We start from the raw sequence: 26988 nt of genomic DNA on the forward strand, positions 1-26988 counted from the left end.
GACATAGGTAGAGGGAGAAGCAGGCTCCCTGCAAGGAGCCTGATGAGGGACTTGATCCTGGACCCCAGGGTCATGACCTGAGCTAAAGCAGATGCTCAACCACTGAGCCACCCAGGCATCCCCAGAGAATTATTTAAAATGGTAACATGAGGTCTATGTAACAAGAAGACATTTACAAAATATGACTGAATGAAAAAAGAGGAAGACAAAATTATATGTGTAATTTGATTATAGCTATGTGGAAATGAAGTTAGTAGCTATAAAGACTGGAAGGTAACAAAATGAGATGAATAAAGTGGCTGTGGAGTAGGGGAATTATACACAGAATTTTAGAATGTATTTAAAATTTACTTTATACTATTTAAAAAGTCAGCTAGAAACACATGCATGCACACAGCTCCAGAAAGAAAACCTGAACAAATGGAAGGAAGAATTTTGGTCAATGGGTATAACTGATGACTAGTCTGGGCTTCTCTAAGGCAGGATTTCTTCAAGTGTGGTTCTGGGACCAGAGACATCACCATCCTCTAAGAACTTGCTAGAAATGCAAATTCTGACCAACCCCAGACCTACCAGATTGGAAACTCTGGGGATGGGGGCCCAGCAGTCTGTTTGATAAACTCTCCACTTGATGCAGATGCCTGCTCAGGTTTGACAAGTATTGCTCTCAAGTACCTTACCAGTCCAACAGTCTGTGGTTTCCACGAGTCTATAAACGGTCCATCTTTGCCACCTTTGTTGTCTTCCCCAACACCACTTTCACTGTTTACAAGAGCTTCATATGACTTATTGGATCAGGTCCAAGGTTCTACTTTTGTTACCAAATTTCATCTTTACCACCACAGCTAGCTAACGTGGACCAGGTTTACGTGCATCATCTCACTTAACCTCCTGACAACCCTGTAATATTAACATCCCCGCTTATATAATATATATTAATGTAATATCCCCACAGATGAGAAAACTGAGGCCAAAAGAAGATCAAACAACTAGGAAATGAAGAAACAAAATGACTCCAGAGCACAAGTTCTTAAGCACCACTGGGGTTCAGGGTCCATAGACAACAGTGGGTGGTGGAGCTGATATATGAAGCCAGGCCTGATTTCAAAGCCTGGTTGCTTTGTGGCCAGTCAGCTCTGTTGCCTCACACACTCTGCTAGGCAGGGCCATTTGCTCACTGCCCTTGGAATACATCACTGCCAAGAATCACATTGTTTGCAAATATCTACTGTCTGTGTTCTTTACCTCCAACCCACGTCCTACAGCCTCCAAGAGGCCCTCCAGGCTGCTTCCCCGAGATCCCCGGCTAGGATGGGTCATGTTCTCCCTTCTCTTCACCCCCACGGTACCCTATCTGTAGCCCTCTCACAATATTCACGAGTCCCTGCCCCGAATTATAGTTATACACATGCTCCTTCAGGAGAGGCGGTGGTCTGAGTTGGCCTGGTGCCACTAGCGACTGACACAGAGCACACATTGATGGAGTCAATCAATGTGTCTTTTATGTGACTAAATTCATTTTCTAGATATTTTATATATCTTATCTGTCCAACTCAAGACAGTAAGCTCCTTAAGAACAAGGACCAAATCTTTTACTTATTTTATATTTTCAAGAATATTCAGCCCTGGGCCAGATACACAGTCAAGTCTATAATATATGAGTGAATTCAAAAGAATGCTACTGGTACACAACTCTGGTATAATTTTTCCTATTAGTTAAACCCTGCAAGAATGCAGCATATATTAATGGAGGAAAATTGGGTACTGCACAAATAGAGCCAAGCAACCATTTTTTGTAAATAGATAGAAATAATAAAATTCAATGTTTTTAATATTAGGTGTTAAATAATAAAGAGAATTATATGAGCACATTTTCCTGAAAATTTGTTCAAATTTCCATGCAATTGGCGTTGGGGGAGGGGGAATCACAATTCTGTCTTTTAAAAAACTGAGGCTAAAATAGGTCTTCATTATTCCTCTTTTAAAATGAAAACATACTATTTTAAAAGATTGTAACATAAACCCTAGTCTCTCATAAGGAAAATGTGGGTATTTTCATTCCAGGTATCTATCATCTGCTACAGTATATTCTAACCCAACAAATATACTTTTAACAGGAAGGAAAAGAATCTCATAAATATTCTAACTCCTATCCCAGAAAAGGTACAGAAAATCAGAATATGTATTTCAATAATATTTAAACGTCAAAACTATTTAAACCTCAAAAACTAGATTTATCAACTTTTAGGAATAAGATAATATAAAAAACACTGCCTCTCTTCATTCATAAATCATTTAACTTAATTATATACCTCAATTATATGCACCAGAGAAAAATACCAAGCCACCACATATTTTTAACAAACTGGGAGGCACAGACAGATTAAGAGTACATAACAATAAAACAGATAAAGATTATTATGGCCTTTCAATAGTCATTTATTCCCATCCAAGCCTCACACTGTACCCACATGGTCTGGCAGTAAATATACAACAAAAGATCTGATGAGCTTGGCGATGCTCTAAATCTAAATCAATGTACTACCACTGAACAGACAGTGTAAACTTACCAGCTCCACAGATCCATAATGTTTCCTACTGAAATCCCCACGTCTACAGCCTAGGTCTTCCGAGACAGAGCTGGAACAAAAATGCTTCATCAGTATTATACATAGCGATCTGGCCACAAACCTTCTGCAAAAATCGACTACCATTTGCAAAAAGGGCTGCTATGGAACAGGCTTGCCCCAGCTCCTCACTGCAGGGGAGCCTCCTTGCAACAGACACAGTCCTCAGCAGCCATTGCAGAGCCCGGCGTTCGTGGAGCCCTCAGTAAAGAGAAAAACACCCGAGTCATTCCTGGAAGTATAGGCAATGATTGAATTAAATATTTAGTCATTTGGAATCGACTGAAATTTCCAAGGCTACTGGTGGTTTATAATTTCATTTCTGTATAACCAAAGGGGATGAAAGACCCTGCAGTAAACTTGAGGTGAGGGATAAAGCTTGCAATTATCTTTCGTTTAAGAGAGCCTCTTTGTCCCAAATATTCAACATTAAAATAACCAGCCTTAAAAAAAAAATAAAATAAAATAACCAGCCTTATTTGATGCTACAGAGCAGAAATGAAACTTTAAATAGGAAGAAGAAACTTCAAAATCCTGCTAGGCCCCACCCCACCCCTTTTAATTTATGATAATATGACAATATGAAAAAAATAAAAAAGAGCAGAACTGACAGAAAATCTAAAAATCTAACTTTAAGGATATTTAATTTTTATATAACAGTAGCTAATACTTTCCCCAGCCACCCCCCCTACCCCCACCAGAAGGCTTAAATCAGATAAGAAAAAACACACGCATTGTAAAGAAGAGCAATTAAAACAAGGGCAAAACTCTTACTGCATTTACATCTTGAATGCAGAATTCCACTCAAAAGACACATATCTTATCGACTGAGTTAGTATATTTGGGACTCCAAGCGGTGCTCCTGAAACCACCGGAGATCCACAGATGCAAGCAGCTTTAACAAGTTTTGTTCTCATATGTCATGCAAATAACTACTGAATCATAGAAAAGAAAATTGCACAGGAGCTACATGTTTCATCTCTCCAAAATATTTGGGATCTAACATGCAAAGAGAGGTGCATTTTGTACCTTTTCATCCTTCCTTAAAAAGTAGCTACATTTTCTAAATTACAGCCTTCTTGGCATGCTCAGAAAGAGACTGACTCTGCTATTTAGCATCCACAGACCTGACTCTTTGCCAGGACACTATTTGATAGGCTCCAAGCAAGACAGCCTGAAAGAAATGAGGGTCTATTGGTATTCTGCTTCCACCATTTCACAGAGATGAGTGAATTAATCTTATATGAGAAATTTAACCTTTTGTAGTCCTTACTTCCTTAGCAGAAACTGTGCAACAAATTAACAAATGCAACTTGGAAGAGTGCCCCACTTATTTCCCAGGCTGCCATCCTGCTTCTAGCAACAGGATTTTCTACCCTCTAAAAAAAATCTCTGAAAGAGATTTAAAATTTCCCTCCATGACCTATTCCGGTCTGTATTCAAATGTCCTCTATGCCTATTTTCTTAGCCCATTTTGAAAACCCTCCTGGAGAATATTGCCAGTGCCCTATGTAACACTTTCAGGATCCTTCCCCAGCGGCCTTGCGTTACTGAGAGAGTGGACTTCAGCGACAATAGCATCTCTGCATGGAGCCAGAGGTGGGGCACAGAGCGAAGGCCCAATGACTGGTGCCTGAAAGCTCTGTCTGCCCAGCTCAGTCCACCTCTTCAGTTTTAGCAGTAGTACCACCCCCCTCCCTGCAGCTTCTAACACAACTGACCACCATCATGAGAGGAGCAAGGATGTTGGGCTGGGGGGCCCTTCCCGGGCCACCAGAAGCATCACCAAGGGCGCTCTGAGACACAGTGCCAGCTCGCTAACTTTGCCAACAGCCAGAAGCTAACACAAAAAAAGATGACAATCCTGAATCCTGGGGCAAACACATCCTTAGAAGCTTCATAGCGAGCAAAGAGTGCCCTATGAAAACAACCCAGAGAGATAGAAACAGAACATCTGCTATCAGTTGCCGGTTTCCCCCTCTAATAACATTTTATGCAATAAACTGCAGGGACAGTGCTTGCTAATGGAGAGAGCCAGGGTGAACTATATGGGGTGCATTTCTGTGGCTGTAGGAGGCACTCAACCCACCATGTTATGAAGCCCTTCCACCTCCATCTACTCCCTCCTCAGGCTCTCTGGCCTCTTGATACCCAGGACAAGAGAAGTGATTAAAGGAGTCACTGAGAGCTCCCAGAGGAGCTTTGTTCTCCTCTGGGTCCTAAGGTCTGGTCTACTGTTTGGCACAGAGTGGACATGGGCAAAATGTTTGTTGTCTTAATGCAAGTATTTGTATATCATTTGGATCTTACTCGCTAGTTCCTGAGAGCACCACCAGTGAGCACCAGGCCGGCCACCTGTTGACAGACTCCCTCATAAGCCAGTGGTCATTATTCCATCCAGACAGTACTGGCCTAAGACACTGCTGTGTGCATGCCAAAACCTATCCTCTTTTTCCTCTTGGGCTTGTCACTAGATGACATTTCCTAGCCCCTCTTGCAGTGTGGCTACATGACTGAACTCTGGCCAAGAGAGTATGGGCTGAAGCGCTATGTACCATTTCCAGGCACAGCCTATGAGAGGCCCTTACTTTCCTTCCCCTTGGCCAACAGGGTGGAGAGGACTATAAGGACCTGCAGGAGGGCAGAGCTTCAGGATGGAAAAACCTGGTCTCTGAAAGACCAAGTGGAAGGCTGCACCTCCAGGAACATCCATATTAGAATATGCTGTGAACAAGACATAAACACTGACTTGTGTTAACCCCAAAGAATTTAGGCTTACCTGTTAAAGCTGCCTTGTCACCCGAACTAATCTGCAAGTGGGTATCTTGCAGCGGGGTGCTACCATAGCAACCTAGAGTATATGGCACCTGCTTGGTAGGTAGGTAGCTGTCAGTGAGGAAATTGACCCTGGAGGCTGGGAAGATGGAGATCTATGTAACACAGTGGCAAAATATGTGATAAAACTTATACCTGCAGATGTAGAAGGGGAACCTGTGCCTTCTGAGCCTGCAGCCCTAGAAAAAGTGGCAGGATAGTGATGCTGTGTGTACCTCCTACTAGCTGACCTTGGCAAAGTTTTTTTTTTTTTTTTTTTTTTTTTTTTACAAAGGAGAGACAGAGCCCAGGCAAGAGCCAGATGGGTTTCACACAAAGGAAGGGAACAGAGAGAGTCTAGAGATCAAGGGCCTCACAGGCTTAAGAAACCATCATTTTTGGACTCCAAACAGTAGGAGTTCTATTGTGGGCAGAAATGAGGGAGACGTAACTCTTCCAGACCTCACCCATAAAAATTTCCCACAGAGAATCAATCCTTGCTCTCTTTGCTCACCTGCTGGCTGAATGGAGAGGGCTGTGAGGACCAAGACGGGTGAAGCCAGGACAAGAAGAAGGCTTGCTCCCTACATGTCCACAGAGAAGATACCAAGTGACATGAGTGAAAAATAACTTTGATTATTTTATGGCATGAAGATTCAGAGTTTATTACAACAGGTGATTTTATCTTAATGGGTATGGTTCTCTGTAGTTAACAGACAGGAGAAGAATAACTCACACAATAATGGGTGGGCAGAGGGCTGGCAGCCCAGAGGATTCTCAGGGGTCAACAAACTATGGCCACCAACCACCTGTTACTGCAAATGAAGTTTTATTGGAATATGCCACGCCCTTTGGCTACAGGTAGTCTGGGAGGGCTTTGCATCACGACAGGGCAGCGTTGAGCCACTGCAACTGTATGTATGGCCCACAGAGCTCAAGCTATTTACTCTCTGGCACTTTACAGAAAAAAGTTTGTCCAGCCTCTTCTGTACAGCCTCGCAAATTCCCTTTGCTGGTTCCAGGCCTCCCAATGAACTGGGATGAATAAGCCAATGGAAATACTTGAGTCCATCAGAATCCCTGGGGGAAGCTTTCTAAAAATGCAGATTCCCTGGCTCTATTCCCAGAGGTTGTGACTCAGCACGTTTGTGATTTTCACAAGCAGCTGGGGGAATTCTGATGCAGGTGGTCCACAGACAGTGTTTTGAAGAATCCTGCTCTTCCAGATGACTCTGGAACCCCTGGGAAACCCGTCAGCCATTCTGCAGTACTTACATAAGGAGGGACAAGGCCTTATTTGTTTTAATGGGAGGACGTGTGAAATAGTCCTTACGAACATGTGATTCAGTCACAGATATATAAGTTCTTAACCTCCCTGGGCAATGTGTAAAATGTGTAATCAAGTATTGCCTACTTAGAAGGAATAAATCAGAAAGAATAAATAAAAGTTTATTTTAAGCACAAGGTCTGGGTGGCTCAGTGGTTAAGCGCCTTCGGCTCAGAGCGCGATCCTGGAGTACCAGGATCATGTCCCACAACGGGCTCCCTGCATGCAGCCTGCTTCTCCCTCTGCCTGTGTCTCTGCCTCTCTCTCTTTCTGTGTCTCTCATAAATAAATACAATCTTAAAAAAAAAAAAAGCACAAGATCTGTCACATAAAAACCACTCAATAAGTGTTAACTATTGCATTACTGCTCTTATTAGCGGTATGATTTTCAAGGTTGTTAAAGCTTTGGGAAGGGACATTTGCCATAGACGATTACCCACTTTTTAAAGAGTTCTAAATAAGACACCACACCCCCACAGCAGAAGAATAGGTTTGGGGCCAAGCAACAGGCCTTTCTGGACAGGGCTAAGTGCAACGTCACAGTTCAGCACGATGTCTCCTCTCTCAAAGGACTGCCCCTAGCAGTGTGGCCCCACCTAGAAAGTACTTGGGACCCAAGAGCATGTCACCAACACAGGGCAGGTGCAAAAAAGAATGAGAGAGTTCAAGTTTCTCACTCACATGCAATGTGTTCTGGGCTCTAAATAGAAACTCTGTTTTAGCAAATTAATGTGTGAGGACACTGGATCACACTTTGAAAGCATGCACAGGGCTGAGGACCTTCATGTTACCTCTCTAAATAAGGCCTGGGATGAGAGCAAAGATTTCCAGCCCCACAAAGAGGCTACAAAAATTACCATTATATAAGTCAGATTCCCAGAAAGCAGACAATCCCCTCCAAAGAGTCAAATTAAATAAGGAAAGAAAGGAAGCTGATTTTCAGTGATATGGGTCCTTTACTTGACTGACCTAGAGATTAGTGATTCACCCTGACGCCCGGCCAGACCCCACTAATCCAGGTCCTGGTCATTTCCAGCCTTGCTGGAGTAGTTAAAGCCAACAGTGAGCACAAGGACTCTTCCTGGGTCAACAGAGAGAATTTGTGAAAAGCAACAGGCAGATTTTCAGGAGTCTATGGACAGCAGGGTTCAGGGTGAGGAACTCCAGGACAAAGCCTCAGCCCTCTTGAGAAACAGAAAGTAATAGACAGATGGAGGAGATCCCCCTATTTGAGGAACAGAGAGGCTAAAAAATGTGTCAGACTACAGATGTGGGCTTGGACAGAGCCTGAGCCTCCTAACACCAGGAGCCAGGACAGCTTATTGCACAGAAGGGACCAGTTGTCTCTCCTGAAGGTAAGTGACACCAAGAAAGCAGAAAGCAGAGATGTGATTATACATTAATTTCCAACAATGACATGGAAGAATTCGGTCCTCTTTCGAAGACATTTAAGATACCAGAAAGGAAGAATTAAGCAGGAAGATTTGTAGAGTGTAAGGAGCCCTGGAAATCAGAGCCCCTTGATTCTTGCTTCAGACAGCTCCCTGCTCCCCTGTCATGTATCTGGGGTTGCAGGATCCTGTGTTCCTTGGACCAGGATCTTAAGTTTAGCATGGATTTGGATCTCAACTCTATGGCACACCAGCTCTGCAACCTCAAGCAAGTTACTTATCCTCTCTGAGCCTCCTTCCTTGTCTGTAACACGGGCTGAAAATAGCCAGTTTTAGGATTTAAAGATACCATAAGGTGCTTAGCACAACACCTGACACATAGTAGCCACTAAACAGATATTGGTTATTCCAACTGCCACTGACTTATCCATCTTGGTCATCACCATGCCTTGTGTGTCTTACAGAGCACCTATTTCATAGCCGGCTGCTCAGTAAATATTGGCTGAATAAATGAATTATGAATAACTGATAATGTCTGCTCACCTTTGCTCTGCCTACATTCAGGTGGGTTCCTGCCTCCTACTCCTTTCTCTTCCTCACCCCCCACCTGCCATTAGATATTCTGACAGCCCTTGGATGCAACTGCTGTTACTTTCACCTCTACTAAGACATCTTTCTCACTAGAATCCTCTTTTCTCCAATATTCTGGAATGCATTCCTCCTACAGTATTAATGTATATACAAAGTTTCTGACAAAGACACATGTCCCTGGAATTCACCTGGTTCTCTACTATCGTTCAAGTCTTAGGGTAATTCCCTGCAAGGTTCCTCTCGATAATGATCCCTACTAGTGCCTCTGAAATCTCTAGATAAAAACAGCAACCCTAACAAATGCTGGTGAGGATTGGAGCAGCTGGACCTCTCACACATTGCAGTGGGAAAGTAAAATGGTAAGCTAAGCCTCTTTGGAGAACAATTTGGCAGTGACTTGTAAAATTAAACATGCAGTTACCCTTATGACCCAATAATTACTCTTGGGCATTTATCCCAGAGAAATGAAAATGGATAGTCACAAAAATCTGTACACAAATGTTCTGTAGCAGTTTTCTTCCGAATAGCCTCAAGCTGGAAAAATCCTAGAAGTCCTTGAAAGGGTAAATGGTTAGGGGGCGCCTGGGTGGCACAGTCGGTTAAGCATCTGACTCTTGATTTTGGCTTAGGTCATGATCTCAGGGTCATGTGGGATTGAGCCCTAAGTCAGGCTCCACACTAGCTGGGAGTCTGCTTCTCTCCCTCTCCCTCTGCCCCTATATCCTGGTTTGTGCACTCTCTCAGATAATTAATTATTTAAATAAAATTTTAAAAAGGCAGGGGCACCTGGGTGGCTCAGTGGTTGAGTGTCTGCCTTTGGCTCAGGTAGAGATCCCAGGGTCCCAGGATCAAGTCCCGCATTCCTCCCTCTGCCTATGTCTCTGCCTTTCTCTGTATCTCTTATGAATAAATAAATAAAATCTTCTTTTTTTTTTTAAAGAAAGGGCAAATGGTTAAACAAACCATGATGTATCCATCCCATGGAGCATTGCTCAGTAATTAAAAGAACAAACTGCTCGTCAATGTAATACAAATTTGGGGGGAATTATGGTGTGTGAACAAAAGCCAACCCCAAAAGGTTACATACTGTGTGATTCCATTTATATAACATTATTGAAATGACAAGATGGTAGGGGGGTGGGTATGGTTATGAAGGGCTGCTCAGGGAGCCTGCGGTGATGAAGCCATTCCCTACCTGGCCTGTGGTGGTGGCTAAACAAACCCACCCATGTGACAGAACTGTATATAAAACAGGAAACCAAGGACCAGTGAACTCTATTGACAACAGCTTTCTGGCAGTGATACTGTACAACAGTGATGCAGGATGTGACCTTGGGGGAAACTGGGTAAAGGGCACACGGGATCTCCGTTATTTCTTTTTTTAAAGTAAGCTCTATGCCCAACATGGGGCTTGAACTCACGACCCCAAGATCAAGAGTTACATGTTCTTCCAACTGAGACAGTCAGGTGTCCCATCTGTTTTCTTACAACTTCCTATGAATCTGTGATTCTCTCACAATAAAAATTTTCATTAAAAAAAACCCAACAATAGTATCTGAGTCAAAATTCTTTCACTCATTCTCTAATATTTACTGAGTACCTAGGAGTTACCAGGTATCGGGCTCAGGTGCTAAACCTGAGATGTGTGGTCCCTGCTTTTGCAGGGCTTACATTTCCAGTGGGAAATTTCACATACACAGGACTTCACCGGAACTAAAATATTGTGCAAGCAAAGCACACCTGTGTATAGCAAATATGGTAAACTGTAAAACAGCCTCTTTTTATCCCCTCATGGGTAGCATATGCAATCTTCAGGTGTGGGTGCCCAGAGCAGAAGCCTGTCACACTTTTCTTAGCTCAAGACCCACCATTCAGAAAGCCAGGAATCACAACCTACAAGAAGATTCCTGCAAGTGTAATGACTGTGCATCTGCTCTCTGCTCTTGAATATCAAATCCACCACTCTCCATTGCTCCGAGCTTCTCTTTTCCTGTAATGTCAAGACTGGAGGGCTTTCCAGCTCCCAGTATAATTTGCCCAGAGGAGACCTACACAGGCATGACCACAAAGTGTTAAACAGAAACTGGCTTAAAGAAAAAAAAATCAACAGACAATATATGTCGCTGCATACCTCCCTGGATCACCTGCAGATTTTACTTCTTCAGGGAAATCCTTCCAAGGTCTGTTTCCCTAGGTCCTCAAAGATTTTCCACAGAGATACACAAGATGTGCCTCCAACAACACCCAGAGCCTGAAGGGAGGCATGCTATCCAGAGTAGGTGCTTCTGAACAGCCCCCTATGTGGCAATAATACTAGAGAACAACTAGGTCATTCTGACACTTGTGACCTAGAATGGTGTGGTCCTTGGACCTGAGCCAGTTAGAAATGCAGACTCTCAGGCCCCGCCCCAGACCTAATGAAATGGAATAGCATGGCAAACTGAGCTTGGGGAAGCACTGATTCTATATAGCTAGTTCTCAAGCCTAGCTATATACCGGAATCATCTGGGTTTTTTCTCTGTTTTATTATGAAATGTATCAAGACATAGAAAAACAAATAATACAATGAATATTTACAGACAGACTTGAAACCCCTGGGTACCCCTCTCTGATCCTACTGTCATCTCTCCCTCCCCTGAAATAATCACAACATAATTTGGCTTATACTTTCCTGCTCATATTTTTCTATTTGTACTATATGCTTATTCATAACCAATATACAGTAATACTTAGCATGTTTTAAAATTTTACACAAATAAATACCATTCCTATGCATGTCTTACCACAACTAGCTTCTCTGATGGAACAATTTGTTGTTGATATTTGTACATGTTGATACCTGTAGCTCTGATTTGTTCACATATGCTGCTGTAGAGTATCCTTCTGGATTAATGTACCATTGTTCATCTTCCTTCTGTTGGACATTTGAATTGTTTTCAGTCTTTACACAGCACTGTAATCACATCCTTTTACATTTCTCCTTCAGTACAATGGCAATCACATCCCTAGATGACATACCTAGGAGTGCAACATATGATGCACATATGACCCATATGAAAAAATATATATTTGAGAGAAAGAGAGAGGGAGGGAGGGAGAGAGAGAGAGAGAGAGAGAGAGAGAGAGAGAGAGAGAGCATGGGTGGGGTGAGGAGCAGAGGTAGAAGCAAACTCCCCACTGAGCAGGGAGCCTGATCCGGGGCTTGATCCCAGAACTCTGGGATCATGACCTGAGCTTAAGGCAGCCACCTAACTGACTGAGCCACCCAGGCAGCCATGATTTGCCTATTTCTGATTCTTTGTCCATTCCCTTTCATTAGATTGTTGGTCTTTCCCTAATTGATCTGTAAGAATTATTGGTATGTTCTGAATACCAATACTTTCTGGTTAATAAATCACAGATGTTTTCTGGGAAACTGGTTTTTCCTTCCTTTTTTTTTTTAAGATTTTATTTATTCATGAGAAACAGAGAGAGAGAGGCAGAGACACAGGCAGAGGGAGAAGCTGGCTCCATGCAGGGAGCCCAATGTGGGACTTGATTCCGGGACTCCAGGATCACACCCTGGGCTGAAGGCAGGCGCTAAGCTGCTGAGCCACCCAGGGATCCCCTGAAACTGGTTTTTCTTTTAAAAACCTGCTCCTGGTATCTTTTATCCTGCAGACATTTAAAATTTTTAGTGTAAAGATTTTCAATCTTTTCCTTTTTGGTGTTTGTTTTTCTGACTTAAGAAATCCTTCACAAAAAAAAAAAAAAAAAAAAAAAAAAAAAGAAAAGAAAAGAAATCCTTCACCAAGGATTTTACGACATTTACACAATGTCGTAAAGACAGTCTCCTGTCACTCCCTGCAAGTGTTTTAGTTTGCTTTAAAAAAAATTCATCTAAAGGGGCACGTGGATGGCTCAGTGGTTGAATATCTGCCTTTGCCTCAGGTTGTGATCCCGGCATCTGGGATCGAGTCCCACATTGGGCTCCCTGCAGGGAGCCTGCTTCTCCCTCTGCCTATGTCTCTGCCTCTCTCTGTGTGTCTCCCATGAATAAATAAATAAAATCTTTAAAAAAAATTCACCTAAATATATAAATACCCAGTCCCTACCCCAAACCTCCTCTATCAGAATCTTCAGGAGTGGGATCTAAGCACCCATATATTTAGGATTTTTTTTTTTTTTAATTTGAGACAGAGCATGAGCAGAGGGGAAGGGCAGAGACAGAGAGAAATGTAGGCTTTCTGCTGAACAGGGAACCTGATGTGGGGCTCAGTCCCAGAACTCTAAGATCATGACCTGAGCCAAAGGCAGATGCTTAACTGACTGAGCCACCAAGGCACCTGTATTTTTAACCAAAATAAATCCCAAAGATGGCCTGAGGAATGCTGGTAGACCCATTTCCTACCCACTAGTTGCCAAAGGAAGGCATCTCCTCTACAGAACCCTATAGAACCATTTCATCTCTGCCTCTTTCACTGGCTCATTCTTTCTCTTTTAGTTCCCAAACATGAAGTGCTCCCTAAAGTCCATCTTTTGAAGGACTTCATTTTTAGGGCATCGATATTACTGACAAATCTCAAATTTATAACTATGGGCTTGATGTATGCTCGGTTACCTTCCCTACTTGTCCCAGAAGCATCAGAGGTCAGTGTTGTTTTTCTGAAACTGATCCAACAAGTGGTTTCTCACTTCCACCAGCACTCAATTATTTTTACAATCTCCAGGCTATGGAATGAATCGCTGTTGACATCTCCCTTTCAAGCTCTGCTGTCCATCCTCGAACATCACCAGTGACCATCCCCCTCCTCAGCCAGCCCAGTCCCTCCGTCCAGCAGGTCCTCATTGTCTGAATCCCAGATGCCAGCAACAGCCTCCTCAGTCTTCCTGTCTCCTCATCATACAGTCTTAGGGTGAAGAGACTTCCAGAGACCTCCAGCGCCACAGATTTGGGGACCATATGGGGTCCAATCTGTTATCTGTGATTGTGTATTCTCTACCAGATACTCTGTACTTCCACACCATTAGTGATCATAAACATGGTATGCCCCAAGGCCCTCCATTCTGGCTATTAAAGTTTTCTCCTGGAGTGAATTAAAGTCCCTCACACCTGGATTTTCACCAGCTGGTCCTACATCTTTACACTTTCACTCTTCTACAATTTCTTTACCATCACAGGCCACCCTCCACACATCCCCATCACTGTGGGGTGGAGCCTGCTCCCCTTCCTCTGAACACTTCAGCCACTTTGCCTTTCTTCCTTTTCTTCAGCTCATGAGCAGCTTCTGGGTTTCTCATCTTAGGATCTGTAATGCTCTTTCCAAACACCTCCTTCTTCCTGACCCACCTTCTGCTCTCAGTCTAGAAATTCTAAAGAAGGAGTTAGATTAACCTGCCTCTTCCATTAGAGTATAAACTTGGTAGGGGCAGGATCTTCCTTGGTTTTGCTCAATGCAAAACCTCAGCACTTAACATAATACCTGGTACAGAGTCAGCTCTTAGTGGGGTTGTGTAAGAATGAATGAATGAATGAAAATAAGCCAGCTCACTCTTTGGGGCCATATAAAACAAGGGCTATAGGAAAGCCCTTCAAATATCTGAGGAGAGCCATCCTGTCTCCTAGGGCTTTTCTTCTTTACCAGGGGCCAGGAGTAACACAGGAGCTAGATTGGGTAGGGTGAATACATAGGCTGTTTCATAACTTTCTCTAGGGTCAACCTTGGAGAGCACCCCCATGTGCTCTCAATTTCACTATCAGCTGCTGCTGGAAGTGAACTCCATTAGACAGCATATTCATGAAATTTGTCTTGAGTCAGACATAAGGATATTATAAATGTTGCTTCAGATTAATATGAGAAAATTCATTTCAGAGATTAATATGATGCCAGTAATATGAGCAAACAAAGCAAATGCTATGGGAGCCATCGCAATGGAAGAATGGTGACCTCATTTACTAGCCATCAGTTCATGAAGTTCCTGTTTCCTATGCCTGGTAGCTGGTGTCTTTCAATAAGCAGGTAATACGATTAAGTGCAAGTGACAGGTGCTGTAACATTAAAAAGTGGATCGGGTACAAGTGCCAAATTCATCCCACTGTATACTTAAGGTCCTTGCAGTTTATTGCATGTAAATTATGGCACAAAAAATTCTTTAAAAAGTCATAGAGAGAAAACATAGAACTCTGACCCTAAACTTAAATATCCATATGTACAGAGAAACTTTATGTGCATAAGCATTGCCTGTATTTACTTAGCCCTGTCGCCCACCATTAGTTCACTGCTTGATCGCTCCTTCATGAGTCCTCAGTTTTGAAACTGTAAAATGGGCTTGATTAATGAATTAATTCAACAAATACCAATAACCATGGTATCTTCCTCATAGGGCTATTGGGTTTAATGAGAAAATACACATGGGGTCCCCGGGTGGCTGAGTCAGTTAAGTGTCTGCCTTTGGCTCAGATCATGATCCTGGGATGCTGGGATTGAGCACCTCCATCAGGCTTCCTGCTCAGTGGGGACTCTGCCTCTTCCTCTGCTTGCCGCTCCCCCTACTTGTACTCTGTCAAATAAATAAATAAAATATTAAAAAAATACATATGAAGAAGCACTTAGCATGATTTCTAGTTTTAGCACAGGAACTCTTTGACTAAACAGGTTGTGCTCCATGCTTCTCATTACGAAGATGTATGTATGCTTAAAGAACAACACAAAGAAAAAAGTCTCTGTGACAAGCTAGAATTTGTTGTAGTCTAAAATTTTCGCACTTTAAGAACACAGATGTTGGGGAGGAAAAAGTTTTCCTCTATCCTCTTAGGTTCTGGAATTGAGGCCTAAGCAGACAAAAAGATTAACGGAAATCAAGGCATAGATGTTTACTTTTTTTATTTTATGTGTGCTAGGGCTCCACAGAGGAGAAAACTCAAAGAAGCAGTTAGACTCAGGGGGTTCTATACCCTTTTTCAATAAATTGTGGAGAAGGGACTAGACAAAAGAAGGATTTGAGGCTTCTAAGAGTGGTAAATCATGGTAGGATAGTAAGGGGCAAAACTAATGGTAGATACAAATTATTTAGTAAAGCTTTTTTATGCAAACTCATCTGATGCCTTCTCTGTCTCTGGTGATAGGGTTGTTCTCTCCCTCTAGATACAGAAGAGAGGGGGCACCTTTACAAAGGGAAATTTTTGCCATGCTTTTAAGGAGATACAGGGAGGGCAGAGAGTTCTTCCTGCGTGTTTTCCCCCATTGCCTTCAGCCTCAAAATAATCTTTATGCCAAAGTAGCATATTTTGGGGTGGCATATTCTGATCCCTTTCATAGCCAATACCAATATATGAAAAATTTTGTCTCAAGCATAGAAATAAATGCTCTGGAACTGACTGAATTTTACCTTGAGGTGACCTAGGAGAGGGGAGTGGGGGAAGTCCAGGCTACATTTTAAGTGATCTCTGTATCGTCCTTCTAATTTTCTGGATCAATTTAGATCCATTCCATGCTTATCTGTGCTCAGTTTTCCTGCAAGCACGTTCAGACCACACTGAGGAAGGAAGAAACGCAGCTTACTTTGTGCTTTTAAGGTCAAACTATATTTTTGAAAGGCTTTCTAAAACATTGACTTTGCTAAGCTACTCTGATTCTGAGATAGTCTAAGAAAATGAAACTATGAAGCCAAGGGTGAGAAAGAGCTTTAAAGAAAGCAAAGTAATACATAAACCAAACTTACAGAAATGTAGGAGGCAGAGTATTTTTAATAAGAATATTTATTATTATAGAAGATGTCAAGAAAACAAGTCTGCTTCCAAAGCTAAAATGAGACTTATAAATATGACTGTTAGCTAGGTGAATTTAGGGCAGGGCAGCCTAAATTATTTTCTTTTGATCCATAAGAGCAACGATTAAAAAGAATAATACTATCTAGTCACTATTTATAGTGTGTCCTTAAAGTGTTCTGTACTGTACTTTGAGATGAGGTGAGCACCAAAAATGGGTTGCTGGCCCTTGAGGACCATAAAATTTGAAAGAATAGAAAACTTGAATAGTCAAAGGAATACAATTCTTAGCAATGGATAACCTCTTAGGAAACATGATTGCATTTAGCTGTTACTCCTCCAGGGGCTGCTGAGCTCCGGGGTGAGTAGGGCACATGCAACTTTAGTTCCTGAGAAAGGGCCAGGATGTCCTGGCAGAGTGAGACCGTATTCCTCCTGGTTCTTAGATCACACGAAGCAGCAATGCAATTTTTAACTCCATGCCTAGCTTGATCAGTGAAGAGCCTCTCCTTCTGATTCAGGCCACCTCCCTTCCTGGGGATCTTACTACTCCGTGCTGTTAAATATTAGCTCTAAGCTAACAACTCCCCAAACCAAAGCTTCAGTTTGGATCTTTCTCTCTAACTGTAAACTCGGACTTCCAGATGTGGGCCCTAGAGTTCCACAGTCACCCAGGCACTGACCACACTCACATCCACTCCCACGTGTGGCTTAGCAAACTGCCATCTTTTCCCCAGTCACTCAATGTACAAGGTTCAGGGCAATCACCCCTATCTCCCCTCCCACTGCCATCTTTTCCCCAGTCACTCAATGTACAAGGTTCAGGGCAATCACCCCTATCTCCCCTCCCATCCAGCACTGGGTGGGTCACTGGGTGCTGTTGTTGCTGCCTGCATAGCATTGCTTTTGAAAGTTGTATGCTTGTATCTGTGTATTTGTATTTTATTCTTTGAAGAGAGAATACATTCACCTTGGTTCAAAACCCACAAAGATAAAAGGTTGTACAGGGAAAGCCTCCCTTTCTCTTACCCCTTCAGTCCCCTATTTCCTCTTGTATATCTTCCAGAGATGCTTAACCATTGACAAAGAAAAATGCATATTCCCTTTTCCCTTTTTTCCACACAAATGGTAGCATGTTATACACAATTCTACTCCTTGTTTTTGTTATTTTTTTTCCTTTAATGTATCTTGGAGATCTTTTCAAATCAGCTTCTGTATTCTTTCTTTTTTTTTAATTTTTATTTATTTATGATAGTCACACACAGATAGAGAGAGAGAGGCAGAGACACAGGCAGAGGGAGAAGCAGGCTCCATGCACTGGGAGCCCGATGTGGGACTCGATCCCAGGTCTCCAGGATCACGCCCCGGGCCAAAGGCAGGTGCCAAACCACTGCGCCACCCAGGGATCCCTCCTGTATTCTTTCTTATGGCCACAAAGTATTCCTCTGAGTGGATGCATCATATTTTGTTTAACTGATTCCCTAGGTAATGGTTTTCAATCTTTTGCTATTGCTAATACTGCTGCAATGCTTAGCCTTGTATACCATTTTGCACCTATGGGCGTGTGTAGAATTCCACAATGTCTTTCATCCCTCACTCCTCCTCTCCTTCCCCATTTCCACGTTCTCTGCATTAGCTCAGACCTTCATCATTGCAGACAGAAGCCTCCTAGCTGGCACCTCTGCTCTATCACCCTTCGCCTAACACCCAACAAATATTTAGTGAGCACTTTCTACATGCCAGATGCTCTGCTAAGACAGGCAAGAACAAGAGAGGAAAAACAAACAAAGCAAACCAAAACAGACCCCCAAAACTCCCCACCAAACTCCCTACACAAATCCTTGCCTGTCTCACAATCGTGGGAGCTGTGGGAGCTTATCAGTAAATCAGAGCACTCTCTTCTCTGTGTTTGGAATCAGCTAAGAGTTAGTGACAGGAGTTAGGAAAATGGAAGTCAGGATATCAAGTTCCTTACTATCAGAGTCTTACTGGTAAATGTAGTTGAGCCCAACAGCCAAATGGGCTTCCTATTCTTCCCTGTCCCTCCAGTTTAGACCTTGGAACAGGCCATTCAAGGGAAATTTGCCTGGAGGGTTGCCAGGGGAACTGCTGTTTCAGGACTGTCGAGCTTCAACAGGGGAGACTGAGGCAGATGGGCCACTACACCTGCCGCTAGAGGAGTCAGGTGTATTTTTCCAAATAGAAACAGGAGAGGAGATAACATACAAGCTCTGTGGGCAATCAAATTCCAAGAGCAAGAGGGGAAAGGGGAGCAGGGACAAGTTAGCAGTCCAAACTCTTCTCCCTAGGCAAGCAGAACAGAAAGTTTCTCTATGGAAACATGAGGACAGGGGAATAGAATTTCCCCCAACAGTAAACAAAAAAGCTTACTTTCTAGCACTGCATTTTAAATTTAAGTGGCCTTTCATTCAGGAACAAACTAGGTCCTTCAAGGGTTTTGGAAGCTGTTTTAAAAATGTCTAAGCACAAAACTGCCTAATATTTGTATAATGCCTTAAAGACAAACTCTTTCAAATACATGCCAATTTTTCTCAAAAGATCAAAAAGTAAATCACTGCCAATTCAGCCTTGTGGGGGAAATGAAATCTGAATTACACGTTGTAAGAAGTCCAACATTTTGGTAGTATGTTGTAATGAATCATAGGAAAGATTGATTGTAAAAGATAATTCAGAGGGGATGATTAACTTTTCAAACTTCCTTCCACTTTTGGCTGACATCCTTTTAAGACAGAACGGCTCTGAAAACCATCTTTTGAATACTCTTGCTTAGTTTTTCCCTAGTTTACTGAACTAAAACATGTCTAGGAAGAAATTTTACCTCATTTAGGGTCGGTAATGGTCCTGAAACAAGGTAGGAGTTGGGAGAAGTTAGGATTGCAGTCTTCTACTCTGCCTCCTGCCCTCCCTTCCCAGGTGAAACTGCATGATTTTCAATGGTGTTCCACAGCTTCCTGGTCATCACATCCAGTTGTTAGATTGCAGTTCGATCTGCAAGTTTTTGGTTGCATTAGACACCATAAGCCAGCTGCCTGAGTCCCACCATGGGGGATTCCAATTAAATAGGTTCCTTGGGCCATGTTTTTGAAAAAACTTCCTAAGTTATTTTTGTGATCAGTCATAGACCACTCTGCATCTTGAAACCCTTCCACTGGCTTCTGTGACCCATTTGAATCCTGTTCTCCTACCTCTTGACAATTCCTTTTCTTCTCCAAGGCTGCTCTCCAAGGCTGCTCTGCTCACCAGGGCAAACAAGAACTATCTCCTCTTCCCCTGGTAACATACTCGCCCAAAAAACCAGGCATGGATATGTGGCCCAGATCTTCCCCAGGGTTCTTCCAATGAATGGAAAAGATTTTTCCTCTTAAATTTCATGCTCCCTGAGATCACACCACCCACTGCATGGTGACAACTCATAGACAGTAGGAGACAATGAGGCCAATAGACACGGAGAAGCAGGGCTAAGAATTGGGAGGATATGGGAGTTGAGAGAGAAAGGGACTGACCTGGCAGCATTTGAGTTCTTGGATCTGGCCATTCCTGAAGCCAGATCGGTCCCTTTCCTTAGTTTGGTTACATGAACCCAGACATTCTCCTTTTTTGGCCTAAACTAATTTGAGTTGGATTTATATAACTTAAAACCAAGAAGACAGCCTAGTCCATGTCTTAATTGGCTCCTGGCCTTGTTCCTGTATGCAGCTGTGAAATTAACTTTGCCAAAGTAGGGCTCAAATCATCACTTGTGTGTCTCAGACACTATTCAGAGTCTACCAGTAGCCCAGGGATTAAGTACAACATTTTTCACAATATGCACCCCAGTCTGACTTTCCAGACTTCCTACTACTGCACCACACAAGAGGCAAACCAAGATCTGGCCATCTAGAATATCACCCCCGCCCCTGCCTATTAAAGTCTATTCAAGAAAAAGAAAAGGAAGGGAGGTGCTCCTTTTTCAAGGTCCACTTCATATTACTGTGACTTTCCTAAGCACTTCCTGCCCCCAGAGATGTAACAGTACCCTTCCTCTGTACTGATGACATTTATCTAATGATTTTTGTCTTATTCTATCTTGGATTTTGCATTGCCTCATCTCAGGTCCTCTTATTAATGGCAAGACCAACCACTCAGCTGCCCAAGTCAAAACTCAGAGGGTCACTTACCCCACCACCTGCACTCTTAATCTTCCCCTCTAATATTCCTTGAATCAATCCCAGGGTTCCTGCCACTCATTAGAACTCTTATATCTCCTCCCTGGACACTCTAATAGGGTCCCCTGCCACCAGTCTTGTCCTACTATAACCTGGCTGTCTATTGACACTAGTTATTTTTCTAATAAGCAAGTCTGATGGATGCTATGCCCCAGCCTACAGACTCAAGACCAAACTTCTTAGTGAGTGGTTAAGCCCTCCCACTCGCCAGTGGTTGACTAGCTTCTGTCTACTTTCCCAAGCTCACTGCCTGGCCCTCCTCAAGAGGCACTGGCCAAATGAGACTGTTCACAGTTTTCTAAACACCCAGAGTGCTTTAATGCTGCTGGCCTTTGCATATATGGTCACCTCTGTCTGGGAAGGCCTCTCCCACTTCTGCCTGGTAAAGTTTCATTCTTCAAGTATTCCCTCCACTGGGAAACCTCCTTGGACTGCGCTAGAGTATTCCCTCCTTCATCTGGAAGGAGAGGCTTTCTTTGCATACCCAGTGACTACTAGCCCAGGGCCCAGCATAGCACACAAGGTGTTCAGTGAATTGTTTGATATCAGAATCTGTTCAGATTGGTGTTACTGTTATATTCTTCATTTGAATATGTATGCAGGGATCCCTGGGTGGCGCAGCCGTTTAGTGCCTGCCTTTGGCCCAGGGCGCGATCCTGGAGACCCGGGATCGAATCCCACATCGGGCTCCCGGTGCATGGAGCCTGCTTCTCCCTCTGCCTGTGTCTCTACCTCTCTCTCTCTCTCTGTGACTATCGTAAATAAAAAAAAAAATAAAAAAATATGTATGCAAATACATTCATATATATCAAGATGCCCTGTGGACACCTAAACATCTAGCTCTTGATTGCATGGCTGAGCACCCTGAGGCTGAGCACCGGAGCTAGACAAATCTAGGTTCAAAAGCCCTGCCCTGTCACTTACAAACTGTGTATCTTGGACTGTCTCTTAACCCTTCTGGACTTCAGCTCCCTTATCTGTAAAAGGGAGTAACTACCTTATCGGATTTTTCATGAAGACCAAATGAGAAAACGTATTTAGGATTGTTTGCACACGTGCCTGGTACACAAGTAATAAATACTGTTGAATGAGTTAATGAATGAATGAATTAGCGGCCCACAGATTGGCCGCGGTTCTCAAAGACTCATCTTTCTAGCCCGTTTTCCAGAGAACCCAACATCTGCCTCCTGATACAGTCAGTTTCAAGTCCGGCCTCTGAGTCTGGGGTCCAGTCCTCTACCCAAACTCAGTTCACCGCCCCCTTATCGCTGTAGCCTCGCCGGCCGGACGGCTGCCAATCACCGGGGTCTAGTCCCACCCTTAAGTAACTCCGTTGCTCCCGCTGCATCTCATAGGCTCTCCCGAAGCCCTGCCCGCCCCTTGGATTGCGTCAGCGCGTGGAGCATTGTGGAGCTTGTAGTCTAGAAAAGAGGCGGCGCCGTGCGTGCGGGTGTGGACCAGCTCTCACCCAGAGCTGGGAGATCAGGCCAGCGAGCTGCGTGCGGTTCTTTTCACTGCACCCTGGGTAGATGGAGCCCCAGTCTCCTCTCCCTTGCCAACAACAGGATCATTTTGTCCAGATAATTCAATATTTACTGAAATTTTAGGCTTCAGTTTCAATCTCATATTCTCATTAAGGGGCCATTTATGGGGGATCCCTGGGTGGCGCAGTGGTTTAGCGCCTGCCTTTGGCCCGGGGCGTGATCCTGGAGACCCGGGATCAAATCCCACGTCGGGCTCCCGGTGCATGGAGCCTGCTTCTCCCTCTGCCTGTGTCTCTGCCTCTCTCTCTCTCACTGTGTGCCTATCATAAATAAATAAAAATTAAAAAAAAAAAGGGGCCATTTATGGAAAGTATGGTGGTCATTCCGAAAAGCCCGAGGTGAGTCCAGACTTGCCCTGGTTTCCTTGAAGAATCCAAGATGGAACTGGCAATCACGATTTTTTCTAAACGATGTGACCTTGCACTTTTAAAACTGCATTATCTCTTCAGATTGTAAGTGCTATCAAAGATTCCCCATTGCTTAAGATGTGAAGTTCAGACCCCTTGGTGAGGAATCAAAGCTGCTTCTATTTTGCATTTATTTAATTAGGTATGGTCACTTTTGTGAAAGCAGCATTTCTCAGCCTTTGTGGCTTATGATAATCACCTGGGGAGCTTTATAAAGCATTGGGCTTTGTGTCCCACCCCAGACCTAGGATCTTGGAGGGATGGCTCAAGCTTCCTTGTTCTTAAAGCTCCCAGAGTTGATTCTCACGTGTAGTCAGCATTGAGAACCCCTGGTTTAACGCCTGTCAACTTTGCTGGAACATATTTTCCATGGATCTGAGCCTTCACTCTGTAGTTCCCTGAGTTTAAAGTGGTCTTCTTCCCCCATTCCTGCCCTGGCCAATGCTCATCCTACCAGGCTGATCTCAACTATTACCCCTTTTCTTCCCGGGGCTCCAGGAGAGTGTTTACTTCTTTCTTTCTTTCTTTCTTTTTTTTTTTTTTTTTGAGTGTTTACTTCTAAAGCCCTTTATACTTGGTTCTTTACACGCAGGACTGGAGTTATCTGGTTACTGTCTGTCTCCCTGGATAGACTCTAAGTTTGTGAAGGCAAACACCTGGAAGAGTCCTCTTTCACCTACTCCAGAGCCACTGAATCAGTCTCTGGGGTGGGCCTCGCATGGGTTGTTTATGCTCCACAGGATATTCTGATCCCTGCCCCCAGATACAAATTAGCTTCACAAAAGTACTGGGTACAGCAGGTATTGATAAATATTTGTCACACTGAAATGATGAGGCACCTCATTTATTTTTAAGTCAATTGTATTGTTGCAACTAGCTGCCTCAGATTCCCCTGGAGAACTAAGTACCCTGTCTCATATTCTCCTTTTCATTCACTTATTCATTTGTCCAACAGATATCTTTGTACATCATAACAAGGCCTTGAGAATTCAGGAGTAAACAGGAAAACACAGTTACCACCGTATGGGACTTCAGTCTGCTCACACATTAGTTAATACTATACTTATTTTTATTACTTCTTCTGAATAATATTCGAGTTTTTTTTTTCCCTTGTAGATATGATTTGCTACTTAAGGATTAGGACATTGTCTTATTCTCTTATATCCCCCAAATGCTGCTGGCACACAGAAGAAATTCTGTAAATGTTTATTGAATCAAGGCAACACATTTCATAGCACTTGTCACAATTTATTTGCATGATTATCTGACGAATGGCTATCTGTCCCATGAGCTGCAAATCTCCTGAATCTATTTTGCTCACCATGCCTGACACAGGGCCTGGCCAGAGTGGGTGTTCAGTGAGTACTGCCAAGTCAAGAAATAAATCCACAAGGAGGATATCATTCACAGAAAGGAAATCTCTGAACCAAAAACATCCACTCCCTTCTCCCTCCCTATCCTCCCTGAAAAGTTAAAATGTATTTGCTTCCTGAGCATTAAGGGATTTCAAGTTAGAGTGAACGTGGACCCAAAGATGATGCTTCTTTTACTTACTTACAGGTTGACCTGGGACTCTACTTCAGGGTCTTTTGTTGGCCATGTCTGAAGAGGCTGGATGCCAAAGGAGAGAGACGACTTGGCTTTCCACAGAAGGGTTTGTGCCATCTGACTCCTACAGGACCCCTTCGTCAGTGGATCCATCAGTGGACCTGGAGGCTGAGGTGCCGAGCTGAAGCAGAAGGAATTGGGAAAGGTACTGAGAACAGGAAAGAGGAATGGCAGGCCAATCACTGGCCTATTCTGGCACTCTTACCTAGAAGCAGGCCCCATTAGGAACTCAGGAGGCGATGAGGCCAAGGCACTTCCAAGGCCCAGGTGCCCCACCAAGACTGCATCCCATCCTCACTGTGCAGAGTGATGCCCTTGCTCAATGTGGGAGAGGAAGGCATGCACCCCAGGACCCATGAAATCCTGTCACATGCCTCCATACTGAGCAAAGTCATCCACAGTGTCAAGGAGTGGAAGAAGAAGGAGAACCAGGGAGCACTCAAGCCGCCACAGGCTCATTTAGAAAAAGGCAACATTCGTTCAATAAGAGAAAGTTCTGTCTAGGGTGATTTTGGAGAAGAACTAGAGGTTATCCACTCTGTGAATCCAAGAATACTTGGTTTTCTCTACTTATTTCCAATTAAAATATGCTAGAAGAGCCACCAAAAGGGCATCAACACTAGACAGGAAGGACCAAACCAACATCTAAGACTAATGGCATATGTAGCACATAAGCAGCAAAAGCCTGTTGAATAAATAAACGAGCTGCACATGAGAATAAATTGAGAAATGTGTTCCTTCAACCTGCCTGCTCTTTTCTCTGAGGACCCAGTGAGGAAAGTGGGAAAGGTAGTTCTGGGATTAAAGGGCTGCTTTGTTAGGGAAACACAGGCATCTCAGCTCTGGACTGGAATTATTTTCTGAGCCAATTAGCAGCCAGCCTTCTTCCCTCACCTCTACCTCTAGTGACAGACAAATAAGCAAACTAAATCCAATTACTTGGAGATGCAAAAATAGAAGTAAAATGCCATCTGAGATGGCACTTTGGTCAAAAGGTACTCTTTAGAATGTCTTCTTAATAAAGACTGTGGCAAGGCAAAACACAGAAGGCCTACTGGCTCAGGCAGCATTATCAATGAGGAGGTGGCATCTGCATAGGGAACCACCAGCCTGCTGTGGAGCTGGATGCCAAAGGAAGGGCGTCTATACAGCCTCGCTATGTGAAGCCAGAAAGGCACTGCCCACTCCCAAGCTGCTACAGTGGTACCAGCTAGGCTGCAGTCATGTTAAAAGAGAAAAAGTTCACTGTTGCCAGGCTCCTCTGCCATTCCTCCTCTGTGAGTGGTGACCTAGCTTCCCCCGTGGCCTGTCCTGGGCCTGAGAATCCGTGTGCTGCATACCTGAGCCAGACTTCCAGATAATCTCACCCCAGGATGGCTTTAGGCTACTTATCTCGCAGCTAGACAGACATCAAAGGCTCAAGCCTTCCACATCTGACAAATGGCAAGAAGCCAAGGTTCTGGGATGTTATCAGTTGTTCTTTACTCAGTGGGACTCTCTGCCCCCAAGTCTTCTGAAACCCAGGCTCCCTAGAGTTTATGGCTGCCTTAACAATAAACCACAAAGCAGGGCTTCCGGATGAGAGATACATTTTTTTGTTGTTTCCTTTTGAAACTTCTAGATTTTTTTAAATTACAAAAAAAGAGAAACTTACATGCAAAAAATTTAAGAGAGTGCTCCTAAAAGAAACCCATAAACGAACAGAAGGGCAGGGACTTGAAGTTTCATTTGCAGGCAAAGTCCTCTGCGGGGAGGGCTTTGGTTTGAGTGAGCTGGGCTGTCCTAAGTGGCCACATGTGACAACGGAGCAACTGATAGGTGGGCAAAGTGAGCTGTGGGAGCATAAAATACACACTGACTTGGAAGATAATATACATAAAAAAGGATTTAGGACATCCCATTAATAATTTCTATATTGATTACATGTTGAAGATAAAGTTCTAATATTAGAATTAATTTTAATGTGGCTACTAGAAAATGTAAAATCACCTATGTGGCTCACCTTATATTTTGGACAGTGCCCTTCAAGGTAGACTGAGCCTCAGTTGTCCTGCCTGAGACAAGGAGCTGAGGGCCACGGGTGGGGTTGGGGGGCAAACCCCCAGTTACCCATTTGTGCAGAGCAGCTGCAGGGGAGTGAGGGCAGCGCACCTGAGAAGACTCAGGCTGGTGTGGGCATTGGAGCCACAGCATATTGAAGAGAGGGGAGAAGAAGCCAGAAATAGTGAGGGGACCTGAGGGGATCTGACGGTGCCCACAACTTCCCCACCTCAACTCTCTTACCACTTCCGGTTAACAGAGCCGTGCGATCCCTAATGATCCTTTCTCTACTTATCTGCAAAGCTTTGTGTGACATGTATGTTTACAGACTGCACAATGTTCTGTGCCTGCTTTTCTACCTAAACAGTCTTAACATCTCTGTATATCAGTCACTACAAGTACATTTTTTTTTTAAAGTTTTACTTATTTAAGTAATCTCTACACCCCATGTGGGGCTTGAACTCATGACCCTGAGATCAAGAGTCACATGTTCCACCAACTGAGCTAACCAGGTGCCCCTACAGGTGCACCTTTAATATGGAACATTACAGAATGAGATAACCTTATGTATTGCTTACATTCCACCTATTTTAATCTTCAAATAATTAGAATATTTCATTATCTTAGCATGTGATTCTCCAGCACTTGAATCTAAGTTTGTTTAAA

General features: G+C 43.5%; 1 protein-coding gene across 2 annotated transcripts in view; it reads right to left on the reverse strand.

Moving 5' to 3' along the window:
• GARNL3 (GTPase activating Rap/RanGAP domain like 3) overlaps positions 1-26988 on the reverse strand; it is a 147701-nt gene that overhangs the window by 107756 nt on the left and 12957 nt on the right. For both annotated transcript variants that reach the window (XM_055336450.1, XM_055336443.1), the window contains exons 2-3: positions 24233-24403; positions 2571-2640 (exon numbers count right to left, since the gene is read on the reverse strand). In XM_055336450.1, coding sequence (XP_055192425.1) covers positions 2571-2640; positions 24233-24403 — 241 coding nt within the window. The remainder of the gene's footprint in view (positions 1-2570; positions 2641-24232; positions 24404-26988) is intronic.

This window comes from Nyctereutes procyonoides, unplaced genomic scaffold (genome assembly GCF_905146905.1).
Source record: "Nyctereutes procyonoides isolate TBG_1078 unplaced genomic scaffold, NYPRO_anot_genome, whole genome shotgun sequence".
NCBI lineage: Eukaryota > Metazoa > Chordata > Mammalia > Carnivora > Canidae > Nyctereutes > Nyctereutes procyonoides.